General features: G+C 33.9%; 1 protein-coding gene across 4 annotated transcripts in view; it reads left to right on the forward strand.

Moving 5' to 3' along the window:
* The window catches only part of LOC145259940 (N-chimaerin-like), a 423,244-nt gene that overhangs the window by 357,886 nt on the left and 40,185 nt on the right, over positions 1 to 25,173 (forward strand). For all 4 annotated transcript variants that reach the window (XM_080117906.1, XM_080117905.1, XM_080117907.1 and 1 more), the window contains one exon: positions 21,399 to 21,430. In XM_080117906.1, the coding sequence (XP_079974032.1) occupies positions 21,399 to 21,430 (32 nt within the window). The remainder of the gene's footprint in view (positions 1 to 21,398; positions 21,431 to 25,173) is intronic.

The following is a 25,173-nucleotide window of genomic DNA, read 5'->3' on the forward strand; positions in this document are numbered from 1 at the left end:
TGTGTGATCCGAAACAAACAGGACTGGTGGATCTGTGCTCGGTTTTCACATGATACTTTCTCATGGCCTTCTGCAAGGAATTCTCTCAAAGTTCTTGGATCTAGCAGTGCCAATAGGAAAAGTCTAACTTATAGGAAACCTTTCTACTATATAAAGGTTTGTGAATCCTAAATACACCTTTTTCTTCTTTATCTAACTTCTGCATGTCTAACCTTAAATATCTCTGCTCTTCTCCCCTCCTACAACCTACCCGGAAACGTTTCGAACTGTCCATTACTCTCTACTCTTTGCCAGGAAACTTCTCACACCACCTCATCTTTCTAAAGAAAAAGTCCCCCCCCCCCCAAATGAGCATTTTTCGTTGTATTCTGACTATATCACAACGGTATAAACAACATTCACTAAAATGTGTGTGTGTATATGTGTCTATATACTTTTTTTTTTTTTTTTCCTTTGAAGATTGTAATGCCGGGTATGGAGCAGCCAAACCAGCTGCCAACATTGCCCCGCTTTTTTATTGAAACCAACCGAGAGCTCTTTTTAGTATCCTCTCTGTTCCCTTAAGTGCAATTGTCTGAATCTCTTTTGCACTTGGTTCACCAGGAATATTAGTTAGGTGTGTGTGTGTGTGTGTGTTTGTGTAAATATTTTCACCCTATGGAATTGGATATACGAACCTTAAATCCAACTGGATTTATCGCAGTCATCTATTCACTAATACACACTGTAACGGTATATGTATCTTTATGTATGTATGTGTGTATATATATGTATGTACGGCACAATTACGTTGACCCACCGGTTCTCGCCAGATCACCAAAGTTAAGCAACGTTGAGCCTGGCCAGTACCAGATGGGTGACCATTTGCGAAGGCTAGGCGCTGTATGTACCTTCTGGGAACGTTGGGCGTGGATCCAGCACCCTCACCCTGTAAAAAGAACTCCTCACTACAAAATAATACTATTTTAAGACCCAAAATCTTGTAAATAATCAACACCTCCCCAATCTATTAGAGAGAACCAATGTTATTTCTAGGTTTATATGCCTTTTGGGAGAATGTAACTACCATAACAATAATAAAGTTAATAGCTACATTGGTTTTACAATCACTACCCTATTCCACCGTCTCACCATGCATCTTATAAACTCTAGATCAATTTACCAACATTTACAAAAAACATAACTGTCCCTCTCTTTTGATTTGAGACAAATTTTTAATTAATAACACTAAAATAATACATTCCGAAACCATGTTTTTAAAAAATTAAAATACTGGAAGTTATCTTCATTAAAACCCAACAACCTACAGTTATGAAACCAGTGATAGCATTTTAAAATCTATATATCTATAAAAGTGAGAATGTGTGTGTGTGTGTGAACATTTCTCAACCGATATACTCAACAAATTTTTATCTACAGACTTAAAATTTGGTATATAGGGTAATCAGACATGTGGAAAACTTTTTAATTGGTTTTCATCTAGAAAAATTTGTTGATAAAGGGTCCAAATTTAAAAATTGGTACTTGGCGGTCATCGTTTTTTTTTTTTATCTGTTTGTCAACTGCTTCACGATTGAACATGCATGAATCGTTCACATTATGTTAAGAATAAGTAGGTTTGAAAACACTTTTTAAAGATAGTGTGAACTTGCCTAATAATTATCGTACTTGACTCTATCTTTAGTTTTTGGTTTCGATTTCAGCTTGAGTATTTTTTTTTTTTTTTTTTTACTTACAAGAAGTGAACTGTTTAGAAGAAACAATACTCGTATGCACATGTCTCAGTTTTTGTATGAATTAAAATATAATATTTGTGTATTTTATGACCGAGCAACGCCGGGCAACCTGCTAGTGCTTGATATTATATAATTTTATCTTGTAATGCTAATTCTAGTGTCACAGGATTTAAATTGTTAACGTCTTTCCTGAAACAGTGTGAGAACGTTCTTTTGGTGTCTAATTTCACATGCACTTTTCTCAGCTATCTTTTGAAATTCTCTGTGACCCAGATTTTTTGTTAATTTGTATTTTTTGCCTGAAGATAATTCCACAAAAAATTTACAGCGTTCGTGATACATAAGTCTTTCTTCCAAAATATTTTAGTAACACAAACTATATGCTAAAATATATTTAGTTAAACAAGTTACATCTCCCTCTCTCTTTCTCTCTCTCTTTCTCTCTCTCTTAGTTATCTATTTATTTTTCTTGCCCCTCTCACTCTATTGATTCAACCACTCTTAATATCTCTGTGAGCTATTAAAAAAAGAGTGCCTCGTTTTTAACATTACCATCGAATTTACATGTGTCTGCACACACCACAAACAAATATGTAAATTAGATGGCAGGTAAGTTTCCTTACTTCTGCTTAAGAATAATAATCTATATTCTTATAAATTGATTTTGTGTGTGTGTGTGTGTGTATTGATACTCATATTAAAGACTCTTTTCTTTTCTATTTGTTTAAAAAGAAAATACAACTTTGTTATGTAAGAGTCATGGAATTGCATTCACTAACAAACGATCTAGCTAATTTGCATATTCTTTTAAACATTCATTTTAATTAATTCCCTATTAATTTTTTTCAGTTTTCTTATGGGATGATCATCTTTAATATACTATTGTGTAATTATATTCATGCAGATATTCTACATAATTTATACTTACGTAGTAGCTGCATAAAAAGATTATATATATTTATGTATGTGTATATATATTTGTTTAAAAAAAAAATTGCCTACCAAACTCCTCTGTCAATTTTTGGTCTACAAACATGAAATTTTATATTTGGGTTTTAGCCGGGGAAAATCAGTGCAAATATGTGAAAATTTAAAAAATGAAATTTGCCAGGTGAAGGTCAAACAACGGCATTACGAATATGCATGCATAACGTAATAGCTATTGGTTGATGTTTTAATTTTTAGCCTTGCAGCAAACGTCTTCATAGGTCAGGCATTAACGTCAAAGCAGAAGGTAAATATTAAGCTAAGCGTTTTGGTTTTCATCAACTATGGTTTCTTTTTTTTCTTTTTTTTTTTTAGCTTTTTAAATCATTACTATATATTGGGTTCAATATAATAATAAATATGAAATCTGCATTAATCAAAATATCATATTAAGCATATTTTATGACCGGGCAATGCTGGGCGGTATATATATAATTATAAAACTCAAATGCCCTTGTAACCGAGTGTTGTAACCACACATCCGGTTTACGATTTCCGGTTGCGCATGCATACATAAACATAAATCCATAACAGTGTAAACAAATAAACACAAATTGCTACTTTTGCAGAATTTGACCTACACACTGAAATATTAACATTATTATTTAGAAATTATTCTTTAACATGGGAAGGGTGAGGATGTTTTGCAACTATTCTGTATTACAACTATACTGTCACAATTTTCTTACAAATAAATCAACTTTGACCAGTTGACAACCATAAGAACAATTTACAATGGCGATTTCATTTTAATATACTTTCATAGAAATGTTTCTGTTATGTCACAAAAAATTATTTTAAGTCACAAGTGTCATGCTCATATATTAATTCCATGGCTAATATAACATACTGACTCAACGGGTCACGAGTAGTCTAGTATATATATAAAACCAGTAGATTTTATTTCACACACACACACACACACACACACACACACACACACACACATGTATGTATATTTTCTTTTTGTAAGATCAAAGGTTATGGAAAGAGACTGATGTTTTTATTGTAGGGATGAGGCATATTAGATAATGATAATATTATTTCAGCTCCAGCTTAACAGTTTTTCCTCTAGAACCAAACGGAATCCTAATTTGTAAATGGATCTTTCTTTTTTTCTTTCTTTTCTCTGTAAGCTTTGGTTCGTTGTTTTACAGTAGCCACATGAATGTAAAGTTGTCTGGATATATGGCCATCGAGAACAACCTGGATCTTTCTATTTAGCTAAGAATCTGATTGTAGTAAATATTTGTTCAGTAATACGTTGCCTTCATACCAGACCTTCATGTTAAGATGGAGTGGTGTTGTCATATCTGGGGAGGAGCTCCTAGGAGTACCCTTTTCTGCCTTGACAGGGTACAAAACTGTTTTCGAAATCTAGTGGGCAGGAACCTTTTTGCATTTACTTCCTCTTTCTCACAAAAGAGGCATTGCAAGTCTATCTCTGCTCTGTCGTTATTATATGCTATATTGCTTGAGTGAGCTTTATAGTCCCTTACCCCCTGTAAAACTTTGATGACAAACACTTGTTTAGCTACAAACATCGTTGCAACAATTTCCCTCACTCTCTATCTGTACCTAAAACTAAACGAAAATTCTATAAGCAGAATTTCTTTTTTAGAACTGTTCATCTGTGGAACACAATTCTGTGGGACTGCTTCCCAGCTGACTATAACATGGTCGTTTTCATGTCTAATATAAATAAGACCTTGTCGAGCCGTTCTCTTATATAATTAAACCCTACTCACGTTCCACCATTACTGATCATTACGGTGTTTTACCAGTTACCTAACATTTATTAACCCTTATCCTAGAGTGGCTTCCTGGCCTTGATAAGCTTGTCAAAGACCTTAGATGTATCAAGTACGACTGTCCAAACTCCACTTGCATGATCCAATGCACGCATTCAGAGATAACTGCTAGAATATCTATCATTATAGAAAAGAAACTTTGTGTTAGTTTGTTCCCTATGGACTCTAAAACGGCTAGGCTGATTTCTATGAAATTTCACACAGAAGTACTTTGTACCTGAGTTTCCTTTCTTTTTTTTTTTTTTTTTTTTTTTTGTTATTTTTACAAAGGAATCACCACTTATCAAGGCCCAGAGACCACTCGAGGATAAGGATTAAAGAGTGTACAGTAGACAAAGGACAATATAGTAATCGTTAGAAGAGTAAATTTGGTAAATTGGATTATTTAAGGGGAACGGCTTATCAAGAACTTGTTTACATTGGACTTGAAGACAACCATATTTTAGTCAGCTGGAAAGCAGGTAAACAAGAATTCCACGGGTGTGCAGTTCTAAGAAATAAACTTTGTTCATGGAATCTATGTTTAGGTTTAGGCACAGATAAAGAGTGGAGAAAATTGTTGATAGTGTTTTCAGCTAGACGAGAGTTTCTCATGAATGTTTGGCGAGGGGGGGGCATGGATTGGAGCTCAGACGAGCATTTTCCATGAAAATAATGATAAAACAGACAGGCTTGCAACGTTTCTTCTGTGAGAAAGAGGTTGCAGGAAAAAGAAAAGGTTTTCTTAGATAGGTTTTGTATCAGAATGTCTTCGATAATTATCGATAATCGAAAAAATCTGATGGAAGAAGGAACGGGCGATTTGGGCCAAAGTTAACACCTTACACAGCCTAACATCACAAATGCATTTGAGAAGTTTTAATGCCATACAAGACGAAAAGCTCAACATAAAATCAACAGTGGGTTCTTTGATAGGACAGGTGCATGTTTGAAATGAGTGTTTCTGTTTAGAACACAATTGAAGCATGATACTTGACTTTTACATTTTAAACTTTAATTCAAGTCATTATATATTAAAAAATAATTTTATAAAATAAACTGTAGGTTCTCTACAGTGCAATGTAGACTAAAATGTATTCTGGACTAAGTCACTGTCAGGAGGCATGTGAAGCTTCCTTCTACTGCAGCGTGATGAGTTCCCATTCTGATACAAAACCTATCTAAGAAAACTGTCAGGCACATAAAATACCTCCATGTGAAATTTCATAGAAATCGGTCTAGCCGTTTTAGAGTCCATAGGGAACAAGCTCTCACAAAGGTCCTTTTATATAATGAGAGATACCCTAGCAGTTATCTCTGAATACATGCATTGGATCGATCGATTTGATTGAAAAATGGGCTATTTCGCCGATTTTGATAACAATAAAAAATATGGGAGTGTGAAACCTTCCTTGATCATTATTCGATCCTGGGCAACGTCTGGTCTCCCTGCTAATCTGTGGTAATACAGTTGATCAGAAAATTTTGTGATTTTCTTGAATAGCTAACGAAACAAAAAGCGGAATGAAAAATAAATACACAACAAATACATCACCAGTGTAACAAGTGATAATCACTGCCAGTTGGGAGATACAAACCCAGTCATAACGTCACCCTTGACTTTGTAAATTGGTATTCTATCTCCAACTATCAGAAATTGTGGGGAAGTGCCTTTATTTTATATATATATATATATATATATATATATATATATATATATAAAAAGCTTTAAATTATTTTATTAGTGTCTGATGTTATATCTTAGTCGGTACTTGTGTATGTGCAGAATTTGAACCAGACGTAACTAATGGCCGCTCGGCTTTGCTCGGAACATGACGTCAACCGCAGCTTTCTCTGAGCATCACTGATTATCAAAGCATAACAACACTACTCAAGGAAAATACTGAAGAAATTATTTAAATATAATAAATCACCAGAAAAAAATAAATATAACAAAAATAAAAAAAAAGACAATTTCGGTTTTATTCTTGTAACAAATTTTTTTTAAGTGAAAAAAATAAACATGCAAGTTTTCTTTTTGGAATCCTTTGAGATGAGTAATTTGTATAGTTATTTATTTATTTGCAGACTGTTCTCCTCATCTTCACCCCCTAGCAAGTTCAACCTTGTCGTGGTTAGGGGGCTTGCATGTCTCTAGAAAATGGATAGCTATGCTGGCGGGAGATTCGTCTCCTGGTAGGGTCACCCAAGCCACACAGGTTGAAGGGTAGAGATCTGACTAAGAACACTCATTGATCCTCCAGGTTGGGGGTTAGAATAGGGCCAACAACCTAATTCTGTAAAAGAAAGTTGCAAAAACCGCAATAACATCATCTGTGGACTTCTTGGTCTGGGAAAAACTCAGTCATGTTCTGCAAAGTCAGAAACACAAACAACAATGTTATTTTTTTCCAAACAACCTAATCAAACCAAATACCATGAATAAATATTTGAAGATATATAAAGAATTTGAAACATAAAACTTTTTTTTCAAAATTACCAGATTCAACATGAAATGGGTCGATGTGCTGTAAGACAAAACCATCAAACCAAACTCCATGAATAGATATTTGAAGATATAAAGAATTTGAAGCATAAAAACTTTTTACAAAATTACTGTATTCGCCATTAAATAACTCCAAAATGGATGACATGCTGTTAAGCGAAAACAACCAATCAACCTAACCCACTAATTGTACAACTATCACCTCTCAAAACCACCAAAAATTACTAAGAACTTTTTCCTTTTCCTTATTGAAAATAGATCGGTGTTTACGTTTAACACCACAGCTGCAACGTGAATATACCTGTCATGCCATTAGGATTAAATTTAAGGAAAATAAGATATAATTTCAAAATAAAGGGAGACCACCACCATCAAGAGGGAAGTTTAAACAAACAAATTGATTGTGTGCTACACACACAGCCATCTGTTGGCCGCCAACAAAAGTTGTCTGTTGGCAGCAGGATTATTAAGTTCCTATTTACAATGCCTTCCCACGGGACAGAGTTAAACACCAGGGTCGTTTTTTAACGTGGAGAAAAGGAACAAAAATAAAAATTGTCTCAGTCGTGAAGGATTTCTCCTCCACTGACAGAGAACAAGAAATTGAAGTGCAGCATCTGAAGAACAGATACTACACTTTGAGGTATTTATTTGCTCCCCCACTGAGCAAATTAGGCACAAGGCCGATTTTTAAAGTGAGGAGTGAAGGGGAAATGGGGACTAACTCCCCGGGGAGTAGGGGAGCTGGATAGTGACAATTGGTATGAAGGGTTTCCCCTACACTGACCAAGGTCTTATATGTGGGGTTGCCCCCACATACGGTCTTTGCTTGCAGTATCTGCCAGGATAGATACTACACTTTGATCTTGGCCTGACACAATCCTTTGCCTAATAAATAGGTGATGTCATTTTCTACTTTCTGTAATTTTTTTCACAGAAGAGACATTGCAAAACTGTTGCTTTGTTATTTTCATGACCAGTGCTCGGCTGAGCTTCAATCCATGGTTCCTTCCCCCCTGCCAAACTTTCACAACAAACACTCATCTATCTACAACCACTATCAACAATTTCCCGAACTCTCTATGTCTAAATCCAGACGCAAATTCCATGAACAAAGTGTCTTTCTTAGAACTGCCCACTTGTAGAACTGTTTCAGCTAACTACAACATGGTTGTCTTCAAGTCAAATACAAACAAGTTCTTATTGGGTTGCCCTCCACCCCCCTTCCTTAAATAATCAAATTCTACCCAATTTCCACCATTAACGGTGACTGCGCTTGTAGTCTCAGTGACCACCTTGCACTCATTAACTCTTATCCTTAAATGGCCTCAGAGACTTGATAAGTTTATAAAGAAAGAAAAAAAGATTTAAAAGAACATGGTTGCCGACTGTTAAACACACTCCAAGTGTACAGTATCTTTTTGAGGAATATAATTAGTAGTGATGTGACGATTCCAATCTTTTTCCCGATTCTGATATAATCACCGATTCCAATTATTTTATATATATATATTTGTTTGTTTGTTTGTTTTGTTTTTTTATTATTCCTTTCTTGTAAAATGTTGAATCCTTTCTTGCAAAATGGCTGTCAACTGATTTGTTATCAATTTTTGGAATTAGCAACAGTTATTGCAAAGCTGATCTCGGTCGATCAGAGCTCAGACGGTGAAGAGGAGATGACTTATTTAATCTCATATCACTTGAAATCGCTTGAGACAAGGCATGAAGCCACTTGATGTAAAGAACTAACAAAAACGAAAGCTAATCACTGCATGGTCTAATGCGTATTGACCTTAATCTTGGAAAGACCTGGTGTAGGTAGAAGGAAAACAGTGAGCAGGAAGAGAGTTCCACAATCTTGCAATCCTTGGAAAGAATCTACTGGGATAAGAAGCTGTATTACAATGAGGTATTAAAACAACGAGTAAAAATAGCTGTTAAGAGGTCAAAATTGAAAAAGAAAAAATTGGAACTTGGCAGGTGTAAGTTGACTAAACATGTTACTTTGACGCCTGGCCAAATATACATTTATAACTTTTTGTTATTTTTGGTTTTTATATGCATATGGACTTGGTTCAGACGGTAGCAAATAATGCTGTAGAGTTATAGGTTTTGGTTTCCATTTTAGCTGATGGCACCCAGGTCATATTTTTATTTTAACTTTTGAAATCATTACTATATATTCGGTACAATATAATAATCAATAGAATATTGACTTTATAAGAATAAATACGAAATTTGCATAAATTAACATATCATATTAAGTGTATTTTAGTACCAGGAAAACCTGCTAGTATCAGTATTATATTTTGAATTAATTTTCCCCGTGATATGCAGGATATCCCTACTAGTACGCATGTGAATAATATGCCGTGTGTCCATTTAGGGTTTTGATAATTTGAGGAGCTGGGAGTCGCTGGAAAGAAAGTGGTAATTCTGTGTTGTTATGGGAAACCAAGCAATTCAATCTTGGGTTTCCAGGGTATGAGGGAGGGGGGCTCCCCTCTCAATTTCCACTAGAGTCATTTATCTAGATTATTGGCCCTGACTCTTGTCCATATGGTGACTGTCACTGGACACAGTGTCAGCCGAGGCAGAGCAGTTAGGAAGAAAAAAAAATAGAAGAAGAATAGAAATCAAGATATCTTATCTTTTTTGGGTTGACAGGAATTTTATTCTGGATAAAAGATCGTCAATTGTCACTGGAGGAGTGCAGATGAAAAATAATAGTGGGAGCCGACTGCCTTGTACAACAAGGTATATTACAGGGGTTAGGGTTGACTGATGGCTGAACAGGGAGGATCTACTCACTTGCATACTCTGTATGTCGATTTTAGGATTAGTATCCAAGCTGGCACTAGATTATAAAAAGCAAATGTGTATGTAATAGAAAGAAGGGATGTACGCATGTGTGCGTGAGTACATATAAAAGCATGTGTGTATGTGAATGAGAATGTGTTAATGGATGTATGTGTAGAACGGGTTTTAATGTGTATAGAAGTGTGTGAAAAAATTGTTTTGTTCTTTTTTTGTTCTGGGAATGTGGCATCCGGGCATTTACCCGATATTTCAGAGACTCAAACCAAGAGATCTTTTTAGGATTCTAATCGCCCCTTTAAGCACAATTATTTGGATGTGTTTGTAAAAGAGTATATGTCTGTATAAAAATGTTACTGTGATGGTGTATAGCATGAAAGAGCAGAAAAAAGTGTGTGTGTGTGAGTGTGTGTGTGTGTGAGAGAGAGAGAGAGAATATGAGTGAAAGAGGTTCTGTGAGCAGAACTTACCACAAAAGTAAAATAGCGTTACAGAATAAACAAATCCCATCCCACAACAATTTAAATACAAAGAAAAAGGCCAGTCATTTGATCCCCCTCCACACACACACACACACACACACGCGCGCGCACGCACAAGTATGACACTCTTCCTAATGGCCTCCTTATCCAGGAACGAATCATAACACGGATTTAAAGACCAGTCAGAAGAATGGAAAAGAAAAGACTCTTTTTGTTGTGGTTGTTCTGAGCCAAATTCTATAAACATTTAACACCATCGAAATCCCATTAAATCTATTGCATTGATTGAATCGGTAAATGCTCAGAAAGGTTGGAAACCATACATTTACCCACCTACATGCAATAATATCAACTTGTGTTCAAGTGTATCTGTATACAATTAATTTTTTTTTTTTTTACAAAACCGATTTAAATTATTTTTTATTAAGCCTCCACTATAATAAAGTCTTCTATTAGTGGCCTAGCAAGGCAACAGGGGAGACAAGCAAGCAAAAAATCCCTAAGCAAAATTCACCCCAAAGCAGAAAAACTGAAGCTGGCTTACTAGGACACTATATATACAAATGTAGGCAAATTTTGGCATATTTTATTGGTTTGAAAATATAGGTTCTTTTTTTTTTTTTTTTTTTTTTAACCAATGGTCATAAAATTTTAACTATAGAATAGTATTATAATCTTCAAAAAGCCTGCAAATTTTCATGTAGTTTTGTTCCATAGAACCAAAGATATGAACATTTCAATTTTCAATTTGGCTACAAGTAATATATATATATATATATATATATATATATATATATATATATATATATATATATGATGGCAGCAACTCGTTCTCGAGTATTGCCATTACTTAATATATCTCTGGCTTGAATGACGCAAACAAACATGAGCGCAACTAACAGCACATGCCAGACGGTCACTTCTATGAACTTTCTATAATCCTGCACATTCACTGATGACCGGGTCCAAGCTGTGGTGCCCTGAACACTTACCAGGGCACACCCTGGAAGTTTGACGCCCATCCTGGCATCAATCCTCATTGAATGTCCGTTTGCCATTCTAGGCTAAAGCCACCCTTTTTGTTATCGAGATACATACTGATTCCAAAATGTGTATTCGATTGCATATCAAGTAATGCCTGTGCTTGAAGCTTTTTATAGTGAGGAAAGACTTTGCACTGCGACAATCCAACTCTAAACAACTGCCACATCGAACCAAAAAGAAGAGCAAGTCAACATCATTGGAAGCACGCCGCAGGTTTTATATCAGGGTTTTCCTTCTCCTAGAGAGGTTGCCTTCACCACGGCTTACAGGAGCCCTTTCCACCCATCATGCCATTTGATCCATGACTGGGACTTAGGTTGCTGGACACCAGAGCATACTCCACACGCCGGTGGGTCATGTATGCTGCAGCTGACAGAGCCTAAGCTCCTCTGGAGGTTTCTGTCAGGGTTACTTCACCCTTAGCTTTTGGTTAAAAGAACCATGGCCCACAAAGCAGTAGAGGTCCAATTATACGGCACAGGACACTCACCGTTCAATAGATCCCCGTCTGCGTGGCAGTGGTCACAACGTGCACGTGGGGTTGATTTGTCTGGGAGAAGCACAGTAAGACGCTAAGACATCTGTGTGCTTTTAACACACGTCCACACCAGACCTTGACCTACATATATACACACACACACATTAGCAGGCCACCAGGCATTGCCCAGTCATAAAATATGCTTAAATATGATATTTTGATCATTGCAGATTTCATATGTAATGATCAAAAAGTTTTTAAAAAATGACTCGTGTGCCACCACCGAAAATCGAAACCAAAACACTTAGTTTACGATTTACTTTATCCTTTGACGTTCATGCCTGAGCTATGAAAACGTTTGCTGCAAGGCTAAAAATTAAAACATCAACCAATAGCTATTATGTTATGCATGCATATTCGTAATGCCGTTGTTTAACCTTCACCTGGCAAGTTTAATTTTTTTAATTTTCACACTTTTGCACTGATTTTCCCCAGCTAAAGCCAAATATAAAGTTTAGCATGGGTTTGAATACCCTATATATGAAATTTCATATTTGTAGACGAACACTGACAGGAGTTTGGTAGCCAACATTTTTTAAATAAATGTGTATACACATACATAAATATATAGAGAAAGAGGTTTGTGTTTACTATAACCTTTTTATACAAATATTACGCAAGTGTAAATCATGTACAACAGCTGCATGAATATAATTGCACGTAGCAGTTAACTAAAGATGATCATCCCATAAGAAAACTGAAAAAACTAATAGGGAATTAATTAAAAATGAATGTTTCAAAGAATATGCAAATTAGCTAGATCTTTTGCAGATGAATGCAATTCCATGGTATTTTGTTTTTAAATCAAAAGAAAAAAGGATTTTTAATATGAATATCAATCCACAAAAAATAACAAATTTTTAGGAGTATATATTTCCCCAAAACTTCTGGCCTTGATGGAGTGAAGACGAAAATTTGTTGCTATGGTTTCAAATGATCTAAAATGACAGCAAGAAGAGACTTTATTCCAAATATTTTTCATATGTTATATCTCCTCTCTTTTGGAAATAGGGTTCGATTATGAATATCTCCAGTATCAAATTGGCCCTGTCGGTGGGGCATTAGAATACGCCGACTGCCCCCCTGCAGAGGGTAAAAGTCCCTCAAAGGGGGTCCTGGATATGACCATAAACTATATCCAGTGGTGAGGCCCCAGCTTGTGGGCTTTGGGGAGTGTGGAGCCACCCTTTAATTACCATTGCTTCCAGGTCCACTCTGACCCGGAGTGGTAGTACCTGTTAGGGTCCCAACTATGGGTTAAATAGAAACTGACGTGAAAACAACAAATATATTCTATTAAAAATATTTTTCTTCAAAATCTTTGGATTTGGCATTAAATAACCTGAAAACGGTTGATATGCCGTAAAACAAAAACAACCAACCAGTATCAAATAATCCTTATACACTGTGAAATTTACTTTACGTATGAAAACCAAAGAGGGGAGATATAACATGAGAAATATTTTGAATCAAGTCTCCCTTTGCTGTTATTTCATATCATTTAAAGCCATAGCAGCAAGTTTTTGTCTCCACTCCATCTAGGGCAGAGGTTTTCGGGAAATATCAGATATTTTGTAATTCATATGCAAAACTAGGAAAACAAATGATGGGGGTACTGAAAACGAAAATAACAGTTAAAATTCTAGGAAGCTAGTAGTTTCCAAAATATGAAGAAATTATAGTTTCAAAAAGTGGGGGGGGATCACTTTTTTATATTGATTTAACATAAAATGAACACCCACTTTATAACCTCCCTTTTGCTTTGCTTTGCTTTTTTTTTTTTTTTTTTTCCTTTTTTTTTTTCTTTTTTTTTTAGGGGTGGTGTTTATTTGGTAATTGTGGCCTGATAGACCAACACAAAACCTACCTTAAAAAACAGGTTTTTGGGTGTGCTGAAAACGAATATCACATTTAAATTTTCCGCAAATAAATATTTTTCCAGGTATCAAGCAATGTAATTTATGTTATAAGTGGTGGCCATTCTTGTACGTGCAAGTGCGCATATTTTTGCTTAATACCCGGAAAAATAGTAGAAACTTATAAAAGCACCGTTTTGGACAACTTCCATGGTTCATGAAACCAACACACTCTGCCATTTCTTCTCAGCTACCTGAGAAAACTTGATATTTGAAACTTGGAGAATTATTATACTACCCTATATATTTTTATATATACTAGGACGACCTGATGTTGTTTGAGATTGAATAAGGATCAATGAGTTTTCCACACTTCCAATACTGTTATTTTCATCGAAATCAATGAAATCACCCCTTTGTTAATCAAATTGATTGATTGTTTGCTCTAGTCAGAGACCCACCGCAGTGCACTGGTAGGTAGTTCACATACTTCCCTGCAGTGACTTACGGCACAATACATCGTAGTCTACATTGCACCGTAGAGAACTTACTGTTGATGTTATAAAAGTATTTATTTGTTTAAAGTTTAAAATGCAAAAGTCAAGTATCATGGTTCAGTTGTGCTCTAATCAGAAACATTAATTTCAAATGCGCCCTTGTCTTACCAACAAACCTACTGTTGATTTTTTACACGAGGCCCTTCTGCGTTCTGTTTGTGTGATGATTTAAGTTTTCAAATGCACAAATATTTTGCCCCCCCCTCCCCTAAAAAAATGGGGTGTTTATTCAGAGTTGTTCTTAACATGGGAAGGTTGAGGGTGTTTATTCTGAAAGCCGTTTTTGACATGAGGAAGTTGGGGGTTGGCCACCAACAACAACCGTAGTTTAATTTTTTATGAGTGGGGGAGGAGCATACTTCCACCCAGCAACGCCGGTTAACGGGTCCTGCTAGTAACATTTGTTCATTTAAATAAACATTGTTAAAACTAGCGGAGAGCTATTCAGTTATACCTTTTTTCTCCCGATTTTTTCTTTTTTATCATTTTTTTTTTTTTTTTTCTCGTGTGAAAATAAAAAAAAAATTAGTAAGTACCGTAGGTGTCACTCAACCGGTCCAAATCATGAGCAGGTAGGCTAAGAAAACTGGAGAAGGAAAGAATTTAGACCAGTGACCTGCACACGGTCAATATTCGTAGACAGTGGGGCACCACAGTGTTTTCTGGGGCCTTTAGTAAGCTAAATTCTGGTGTAAGAATTTGGGTTACATGGAAAAGGGGTGATATCTTGACAAGCGTTTTAAAATAGTGTTACTAGTTTGATGGGCGATAGTGTTAATTCTAGGTTTTGTGTGGTTTATGTGAATGGCCTTTTAATATTTTTAATATTAATTTAATAGCAAGTCAGACCTGCCCCAGCATTCAATCTATTCCGATAATGAGACATGTTGTTTTTGTTTTACCTTTTTACTTTCTATACTAATTTCATTGACTTTATGTACTGGCTTTTTTTTTTCCTGTCCCCCTTTCCTTTTACTTTCTATTGGATACATTTTTTTGTTTTTTTCGGGGGGGGGGGGTCTTTTTGCGTTCTATACCGATCTATATGTCTAACTTTTAAAATTTCTCATTTTTAAACATTTTCTTTTTTTTTTTTTTAACTTCAGGTATTATTTTACAGTATATAAATATTTTGTATATAATATGAATATTGGTGTGAACATTGACAGAGGATAATTTTTTTCTGTAATTTTATGTTCATAGCGTAATTAATTTTTTTAAACAAGTTGCCTGATCAGATTATGATTAGTAATAATAGCATGGAATATTTTGAGATGGAAAATTAAAGGAATTCAGAAAAAGAGGAATTAAGTGGGCATTTTTGGGAACTATCACATGAAATCTAATATATAAACGGCTGTCTGTCTGTTGGTCTGTCTGTCTTCATATTTCCAAACTCTATCTCCTCTGAAACTAAAAGTCGCAAAGCGGTGCTGGGGGCCTCAAATGATTGGATTTTTTTTTTACAGGCCGTTCTTTTATGGGTGTTTAGCCGGTTAAAGTTGTTTTTAAGGGGTCAAAAATGGGTCAAAATTGAAAAAAATTGTTAAACATTTTGTACATTCATCCCAGTTTTTTTGTTTTTTTTAATCTTTAATTGGTTTATATGTGTATCACGTTTGTACAGTGGTAACGTCACCAGCTTTGAATGCTACAGTTTCGGTTTCGATTCTATCTGATGGCATCTAAATACTTTTTTTTTTTACTTTTGAAATCACAACTCTTTAATAATATATACAAAATTTGGACAAATTAAAATATAATATTTAAGCATATTTTACACTTGGGCAAAGCCCCCCCCCCCCGGCTACCATTTAATAGAATTTGATTCTTATATTTATATTGTACTAGCAGGGCTGACAGGCGTTGCCCAGGGTCTTAAAAAAAGTAGAAGGGGTTAAAAAGTATGTGACATCTTTATATTAAAACTTCCATCTCTCTACCCCTCTCAATCGATCTGTCTTTCTCTCTTTACTCTTTCCTGTTTTTCCACATCCCTCTCCATTACCCCATCTCTTATCTCCACCTAGTCCATATTTTTTTTTTAGTTTTAGATTTTATTCACCTAGGGCAATGCTGATAAATAATATACCAACCTTGTGGGTCTTTGATATTTTCTTATGTAGTTTTAGACTTTTTAGTTGGACATACACATAGACAGACAATTTATATATTAGATTAGTAGTGTTTTATCTTTTATTAAAATATTTTTCGTTTTTCTTTTTAATTTAATTTTCTTTTAACTTTCAAATTCTTATTTGGTTCATTTTATTTAAGAATTATCAAGTTTCGCCTGTTTGCTATCATTTCACAATTTAGTTTCTATTCTTCACCTGACATTATTAAAAAAAAGACTAATCTAGAAGAAGACAAAACTAATCGATGAGAAGACAAAACTAATCGATATATAAAAAGTATGGGACTCTTTCTCTCTAGATAAAAGAAGACAAGACTAATCGATAAGAAGACAAAATTCCTTCTCTGTTGTTTTTCTTCCTCACATAACTTTCATCACAGACACACGGTCATTTATCAAAACTTCCATCTTTATTTTCCACTCAATAATCCATAATAACAAGCAAGGGAGATCACTCTATGAACTCAACACAAAGATATTTTTTTCATCTTAATACAAATGAAGAAAATAACATTCATTCTTTTTTAATAATAATATGAGAATATTTTTGTGTCTGTATTAAAAAAAATGAAAGAAGTTGTTTCCTTTATTATCAGTTATTATTTAGATTAAGCGTTTCTTTGATAATAAAATTTAAATCTGTATACATGATTTTTTCCCACCCATTTTTTTATTATTATTATCAGTTATTATTAAGATTGAGCTTTCCGTTGTTCATAAAATTAAATTTCTATACGTGATTAATGAAGCCAGCTAGACACATACATTTACTGTAAATTACAAAACTAGTTGAACTGTTGCCCAAAATCTATGTTTTGGGAAACATTCAGTACAATAAGGGGGGGGGGGCGATCAAAGAGGGGGAGGTCTATTTGTGACTTATTTAGTTTGTTCAAGAAGCCATTTATAATTGGCATATGTCTCTCTTGGATTTGTTCGGTTCAAAGTCCAGTGTAAGGTTATTACTCGACTACCACATGTCCGAGTAGAACAGCAACACCACAAATTTCCACTATTATTAGTGCTGGTGAGGTCGGTCTTGTTTCCTCTAAAGCTAATAAAACCAAGTTTCTCAGATGTCGGACAAGCAATGTTTGTCAAAACTGTTGTCTTTGATTGTGGTACAATTCTTGGGTTTAAAATTAATCGACTCTTATTAAAGAAATGAACTTATCTGAAAATACCTCCATGCACTATGGCTGACATATACTTTCTCACTGAGCTGAGACACATAAATGTTATTAAATCCAACTTGGATAACTATAATCAGTGTGGTAAAATTTTTAGGCTCCAATTTTTTTTAGATTTTAAATTCATTTTAGCTTTACATTATTTTATTTTTAATTTCAATAAATATTGGATTTATAATAAACAAGCAAGACCTGTATCCCAATGTTACCTAGGGAAAATAAAAAATACTAATCTAAAATGCTGAAGTGTGTTATTTAAACGTTTTCTCAGTGGAGAAGGATTTGATAAGGAAAGAAAAGCCAAAGTACAGTATACTGCACTTTAAAAGTAATTCTGTTTCAAAAAGAGGGAAAGAAGTAGAAAAGATATTGTAAAATCGACAAATATTTAAATCCAGGGCAAATTTTCCTGCAGCAGTGGTGGTCATGAAAAGTTCTATCAGTTAAAATCAATGTAGTAAATCTGAAGAAACACACTTTTGAAATACATAAATATGCTAGTGTTATCAGCTTATTTCTTAAATGACATGTTTCATTGGATTAGGTTTGATAAAAATAAGTAGTTTTTTAGTCATTTGTATAAAAAAAATAATTTAAATAAAAAATAAGTTTAAATAAAAGTATTGCTTTAAAAATAATTTTTGTGTTTTCACAAGTTTATTTGAGAAAATATTGAAAACATTCAAGTCTGAAATAAAGTTTTGTATTTCTTTCATATTTATAATACGCCAGTAATCTGAGTATTCACTATGATTGAGATGATGAATTAGAATTGGAGGATCAGAAACATCTGTGCCTATTTTCCAACGTCAAAAGCAATTTTTTTTTATTATTGCTGCTACTGATAAAATGATAAAAATTTATTGATTTTTAAACTAAAATCAAGTTACCATGTTTTTATATATATATATATATATATATATATATATATATATATATATACATATATATACATATATACATATATATACATATATATATATATATATATATATATATATATATATATATATATATATAATTACTTTTTTTTTACTATAATAATTAAATACCTACAGACACTAGTGTTTCATCCTTTCGGGAATCTTCAGTGCAGGGTGTCACAATTAACACCAGTCGACAGATTCGAACTCGGCAACACAAGCCATCTCTGACTTGATTAGCAAAGACCATATCCATTCGGCTACGTGTGTGAAATACCGTTGAATTTAAACATTTTAATTTAAATATAAATAGTTATCACTACGCTGTTATATGGGTCAGAGACTTGGACAACATATAGGAGGCAAGTTATTGGAAAGGTTTCACCAAAGTTGTATTCGGAGAATACTTAATATTAACTGGAGGACTCTAACGCCTGACACTTTCGTTCTTGAACGATCAAATAGTACTAATACAGAAATGAAAATCAGATGCATTGGACTGGACACTTGGTTAGGATGAAAGTAATAAGACTTCCTAAATAACTGTTTTATGGTGAGATAGATAAGGGTAAAAGACCACAACATAAACCAAGAAAAAGGTTTAAGGATTCTCTGAAAAACAGCTTGAAGATACTTCAGATGGATGTACATAACTGGGAAGCCCAAGTGAAAGATCGATCACGGTGGAGGAAAATCATCAGAGAAAGTTGTAAGATTTTTGAAGAGCAGCATGTAGATCTTGCTGTTTTAAAATGTGTTTTAAGAAAGCAGGACGAAGATATAATGTCAGAGAAATTACAACAGGAACTGAAGTGCACTGTATGTGGCAGATACCTTTTGTCAAAAGCTGGTTTTGTAAATCATCTGAAATCACACAATCAAAGAAAAGAACGACAGCATATCCGGCAATATTAAGTTGTCATATTTATGGTCTAATCTGCAAATCTAAAACTGGCCTGACACGACATTCGAGGATTCACAATATTATCATGTGATCACCCTTACAAGAAGGAAAGTTTTTATGTCACATTTGTGTACTTTTATGTAGGACCAAAGCTGGTTTAAAAAGTCACCTACGTGCACACAGACTCATACCGCTTCACTGAAGAGATGACAAACTTCTGTCCAGAAGTAGCAATCATCATATATATGCACATAATACTTTTCCTTTTTTTTTTTTTTTTTTATTGTAATCTCCAAATAAATGTTTAAAATTCTATAGCTAAATATTTAGAGGTATTAAAAGAATCAGAATAACAAAATCAGTTATTGTATTGGCATTGGAGAAAAATCATCCCATCACTAGTATCCACTTTTGCGAAAAAAAAAAAAAAAAAATTATTATATAAATATTTTAGTTTTTTTTAATAAAATATTTGTATCACTCATTAAAAGAGTTTTAACTACAAATTTAGTACATGGTGACAGTGTTCATTCAAAGAAGAAAAATAATTTTTGGAAGTATTTATTGTTTACAAGTAAATGAAATTAATATCTCATAACAGAGTTAAGCTGCAGACGATAATGTTGTTGCCGACATTTGCTTCTTTTTTTTTTTTTTTTTTTTTTTTTTTTGTATTAGAAATGTTGGTTTCAATCATCCAAAAATGTGTTTCCACAAATAATACTGAAAATAGGTTTTAAATACTTTGATTTTGTAAATATTCTGATCATTTCTCATAAAAAGAAATTATCTAAAAGAAACGAAAACACATTGGACTAAATTATTTTGTTTGTTTATGAAAGACGAAAATGAAATAATTTAGCTGATCTTTACGAAAATTCTCTTCTATTGAGTGGTTTTATTTATCTTTTGTTACTACAATAGATAAATAAAGCTCCTTCAGTCTTTGACAGACTATGGAAACCCACGAAGGGCTGCCTGTGCATGAAATTTTTGTGGCAAGGGTTGCGCAGTCTCCAACCACACCTCTTCTGAGTCAACATTGTTAAATACCAGTGACGAGTGGAAGTTCAGGACGACTGGGAACAAATGCTGGGATAAGCGGAGAGCACATACAGCGCCTAGAATTCCCAAATGGTCACCCATCTGGTACTAACTAATCTCAATACAGCATAATCATGTGGACACACTGGTTCTCGTCAGATCACCAAAGTTAAGCAACGACAGTAGATAAATAGTAGCCAGTAAAAATGCATGTCACCTTCTCTTTGGAAGGTTTATTTGAGTCCAGTCATGTGGAGAAAATATAAAAGATAAAATAAATGAATAATTTTTGAAAACATGCATGTGAACTTAGCCTATTTGGATTTGTAGGAACAGATTAGCATTGATTGAAATTTTTGGCTATTATCCTATGATGTCTTAAAGCAGAGAGGGTATGGATTTTAATTTTTTTTTTTTTTTTTTAATTAAAAAATAAAATCGATATGTATTTACCAAAGTTACATATAGATTAGAAGCATGAGATCTTGTCTAAATAGTGTTGTTAACACAGAAATTTATAAAGACTTTTATTTCATTTTTTTTATTTATTTTTTTTTATTTTTATTTTCAACCCAAACAAAGCATATTACCACTTGAAACTTAAGGAGCTACTATTTGGGATCGTATCTAACAAGAGACTGGGGAGTTGAGCAGTTGTTCACATTACATTTATTATAGTAGTTTTTATAGCATCTAGGAACCTCAACAGTGAACGGGTAGGATCTTGCTGCTTGTCAGGTTAGTCGGGAGTATGTATGGCGAGGGAGCACAAGTGTTGTGAGTTCATCAGATCACATTCCATGAATGTACATGTATTTTTTAACTGTATGAATGTCCATTGGAATTTTTGATTTTTAAATAATATCTATTTCCTTTTGTCTTTTCAGATTCCAACTAAACCTCATTATTATGGAAAAGAGTGAGTATAGATATTCTTGCTATTGTTGGGTTACGTGTGAACCCTTATTGGCTTGTCTTATATTGCTGAGATCACGATGTTACTATTTATGTACGACAAATGGTCCCAATTCTCTATTCCGGTGATATTTAGATACAACAAATCTGGGTACTTGTACAGTTTAATCAAGACATTAAAAAATGAAAATATCGAAAAAAAAGTTTAAATTGTACGTATCCGTTATGGAACGAAGTTCTCTGAAAAAAACTTTCGCTTAATTTCATCAAGTAGTTCTTTATTTTTTTTTTTTTTTTTTTACAGCGAAAAAACAATTTGTTATGATACCGAGCAAAAGGTTCGATTTTTAGGAAGAAAAGCTATTATTAAAGATGGGGAGGGAATGTCGATGCTTTAACTGGAGTTATCTCCCCGTGGCGTGCTCCATAAAATTCATAATGGCTGACTTCAACGCGTTCTCATAAAAACGTGTTTTTTCCGCTGTAAAAAAAAAAAAAACTACTCGATCAAATTAAGTGAAAATTTTTTTCGGAGATCTTCAGTCCAAAATGGATACGTACAATTTAAACTTTTTTTTTTCGATATTTTCATTTTTTTAATGTCTTGATTAAACTGTACAAGTACCCAAATCTGGAGAATAGGGTGGGAAGCAATTCGAATGCAATTCATATAGTTTTGTTATTGCTATGATTAACTCATGGCATCTTGCATTATTTTACATAGGAACACCTTCATTTGTTGCTGTTTTTTTTTAATTTTATTTCTTCTTTCAAACACACTGGTGCTGCTATATTCGATTCTCTATTGATGGTTCTTCCTTTCTCCAGGTAGTCAATGAATAAAAATACCTTGCACATCCCAAAATAAGGAAGCCAAAACCTTGCCTGCTGATGTTTATGTGTTTGGTCACTTTGGATAGTTTTTACCTGCTGCTGTCCACTCAGCTGATTCTTAATTTGAATTATGGAGACTAGTGATGAATCTATGTTTCATCCCTTGTCGCATGCAAAAACTTCTTTTGTGTTATATTTTTTTGGATCAACTGTGAGAAAAACATGGCACCCACTTTGCACTTAGGTTTCTCGGTAACAGATGTTTGTACAAAAATGGTGACGAAACTGCTATCTGATATTTTTCAATTACTCTACTATCATGCAACTTTAATTTACGATCGACCGAAGCAAGTTTATGGATTTTTTGCTTTTTTGGATAACTGCCGGAATTTGGGCAACCTAAGTATTCAAAGTAATTTGTCGATATGATTGTATTTAAAGTCAGTATACAACGACTTAACCGTTTCCGATGAAGCTGAGTTCAAATATCATTTATCAAAACCGTTTCTTTACTTGAACAGTATTTTTCCCATCAGAAAGGAATGCTGTAATTAACACATGAAATTCATGTTTTTTGCATTGTCTTCAAAATTTGCTACAGTAGTTTCACTTATTGTAATTTGGAAACTAATTGTTGTTTCACCACATTTCGGACAGCTATTTCTCTGGCCGAAACGTGGTGAAACAGCAACAACTATGAAGATGAGGATAACAGTCCGCAAAAAAATTAATACACAAATTATGAAGCCTCATCTCAAAGGATTCCGAAAAAATAAAATATTTGAAGGTTAGTACTTTATAAACATTATATGGATTTCTTTATTATTATTATTAGTGATGATTAGTGATGCTAACTATTTGTCAGGCCCCGGAGTTATTGAGTTGTGTGTTACCAACTCAGACTGACACGTTACAGTCAACGATGTCAATTAGATATGTTTTAAGAATTCTTAAAGCAAAATGTATTTAAGTTTTTTTTTCAGTTGAAGAAAAAGGTTTTTTTATTCCCCCCCCCTCGTTCTTTTTAATTTATAAATTCTTCAAAGTAAAAAAAAAAAAAAAAATGAACCTTTAAAAACTTTTTTTTTTTGTACTTGGTTGTCTGAAGAGAGTACTCTTAAATTTCTCTCATCTTCGTGTTTAAAAGCTACAAGTTTTTAGTGATTGCTTTTTTTTTTTTTTTTTTTTCATGAAGGACTTTGGCTTTTCTCAAGATTCCTTTAGTTTGCATGATAATATGTGATTCATTCCACTCTCATCCCCCCCCCCCACTAACGTTGTATGGGGAAGTTCTCTATTTTAAGGAACTCACTTTAATTGCTGGACTAATTATGATTGTTCTACTAAAAAAAATGGATGATGATGAGGAGGAGAATGTGCGCGTACGCGCGTGTACGTGCAGTTTTCACACTCCTTTAATTTGTTTCTGTCATCTGTGAAGAAAAATGAAAAATCCCTAAGGCAATGGGCATTACAGCTGCTTGAATTACTCAAGTCTTTTTGGGTGGCTTTCTCCTCCCCCTCCTTTTCCATTGATATTCGTTAGAAGGGAATCTGGTTTGAAGAAAGTCCTTTCGCCTAAGAGTGCAGATGGAAGAGTGGGGACGCATTCTGATTGAATTATATATGTATGTATGCAATATGTATATATGTTGTATATGCACTGTGACATTTTTATAAAGCTCTATTATATGTTGAGCACTTTTGAAAAAAAATGTTAATTTAATCTTAAGTCTAAATATGATGATAAAATTAAACTTTTTCAAAAATGCTCAACCTGAAGTAGAGCTTTATAAAAAATTTTATGAACATTAATGTTTATAAAAATTTTATACATGCACACACACACACACACACACACACACACACACACACACACACGTATATATATATATTAGCATGGGGCCCGGCGTTGCCCGTGTATTTGGTGGTGTATGTTGAGCAAAAAAAAGCGGTCAATTTTTTTTTTAACTTTGACCCCTATTATGACCCTTTTAAATTGTTTTGGGCTCAAATCAAGTTAAGTTAGATTCATGTCCAATGAACCGATATCTAAAATTTCAAGTGTGTAGACCCAAAATTGTCGGAGGAGTTTGGTAGAGTTCTCAAAGGTCTAATCGTTATACTTCGACCCCTTAATCACCAATTTTCTGGCCGAACATCGATCACATAGATTTTACCAAATCTCAGTACCCTGTATATCAAATTTCGAGTCTGTAAACTAAAGATTGACAGAGTTATTGCATAGGGAAATGTACACACACACTTTTATAAATATACTAGCAAGGGTGGCCGGCGTTGCCCGGGTGTTTGGAAGTGTATGCTGAGTAAAAAAAAAAAAAAAAAAGGTAAATTTTTTTAACTTTGACCCCTATTATGACCACTTAAAATTTATTGTTTTGGGCTCAAATCAAGTTATTAAGTTAGATCCATGTCCAAGGAACCTATATCTAAAATTTAAAGTGTTTAGATCCCAAATTGTCGGAGGAGTTTGGTAGAGTTCTCAAAGGTCAAATCGTTGAATTTTGAACCCCTTATCAGCCAAATTTCTGGCCGAAAACTGATTGCATAGATTTTTCCAAATCTCAGTACCCTATATATCAAATTTTGAGTCTGTAGACTAAAAATTAACAGAGTTATTGCGTAGGGAAATGTACACAGACACTTTCACTTATATATATATATATATATATATATATATATATATATATATATATATATATATATACACACACTTTTTTTTCATATAAATATTAACAATTCTGTACCTAGAGATTTCGCTTGGGCTATCAAGGTTATATTTTTTATTTTTCTGATGGCATCACTAGATGGGTTGCCTACCACGGCTTAAGAGAAGCCCATATACCCTCAACCTGGTATTTTACCTCATGAGAGTTACGCAGTTGCCGAAAG

This window comes from Euprymna scolopes, chromosome 35 (assembly GCF_053919585.1).
Source record: "Euprymna scolopes isolate OS-2025 chromosome 35, ASM5391958v1, whole genome shotgun sequence".
Classification (NCBI taxonomy): Eukaryota; Metazoa; Mollusca; class Cephalopoda; order Sepiida; family Sepiolidae; genus Euprymna; species Euprymna scolopes.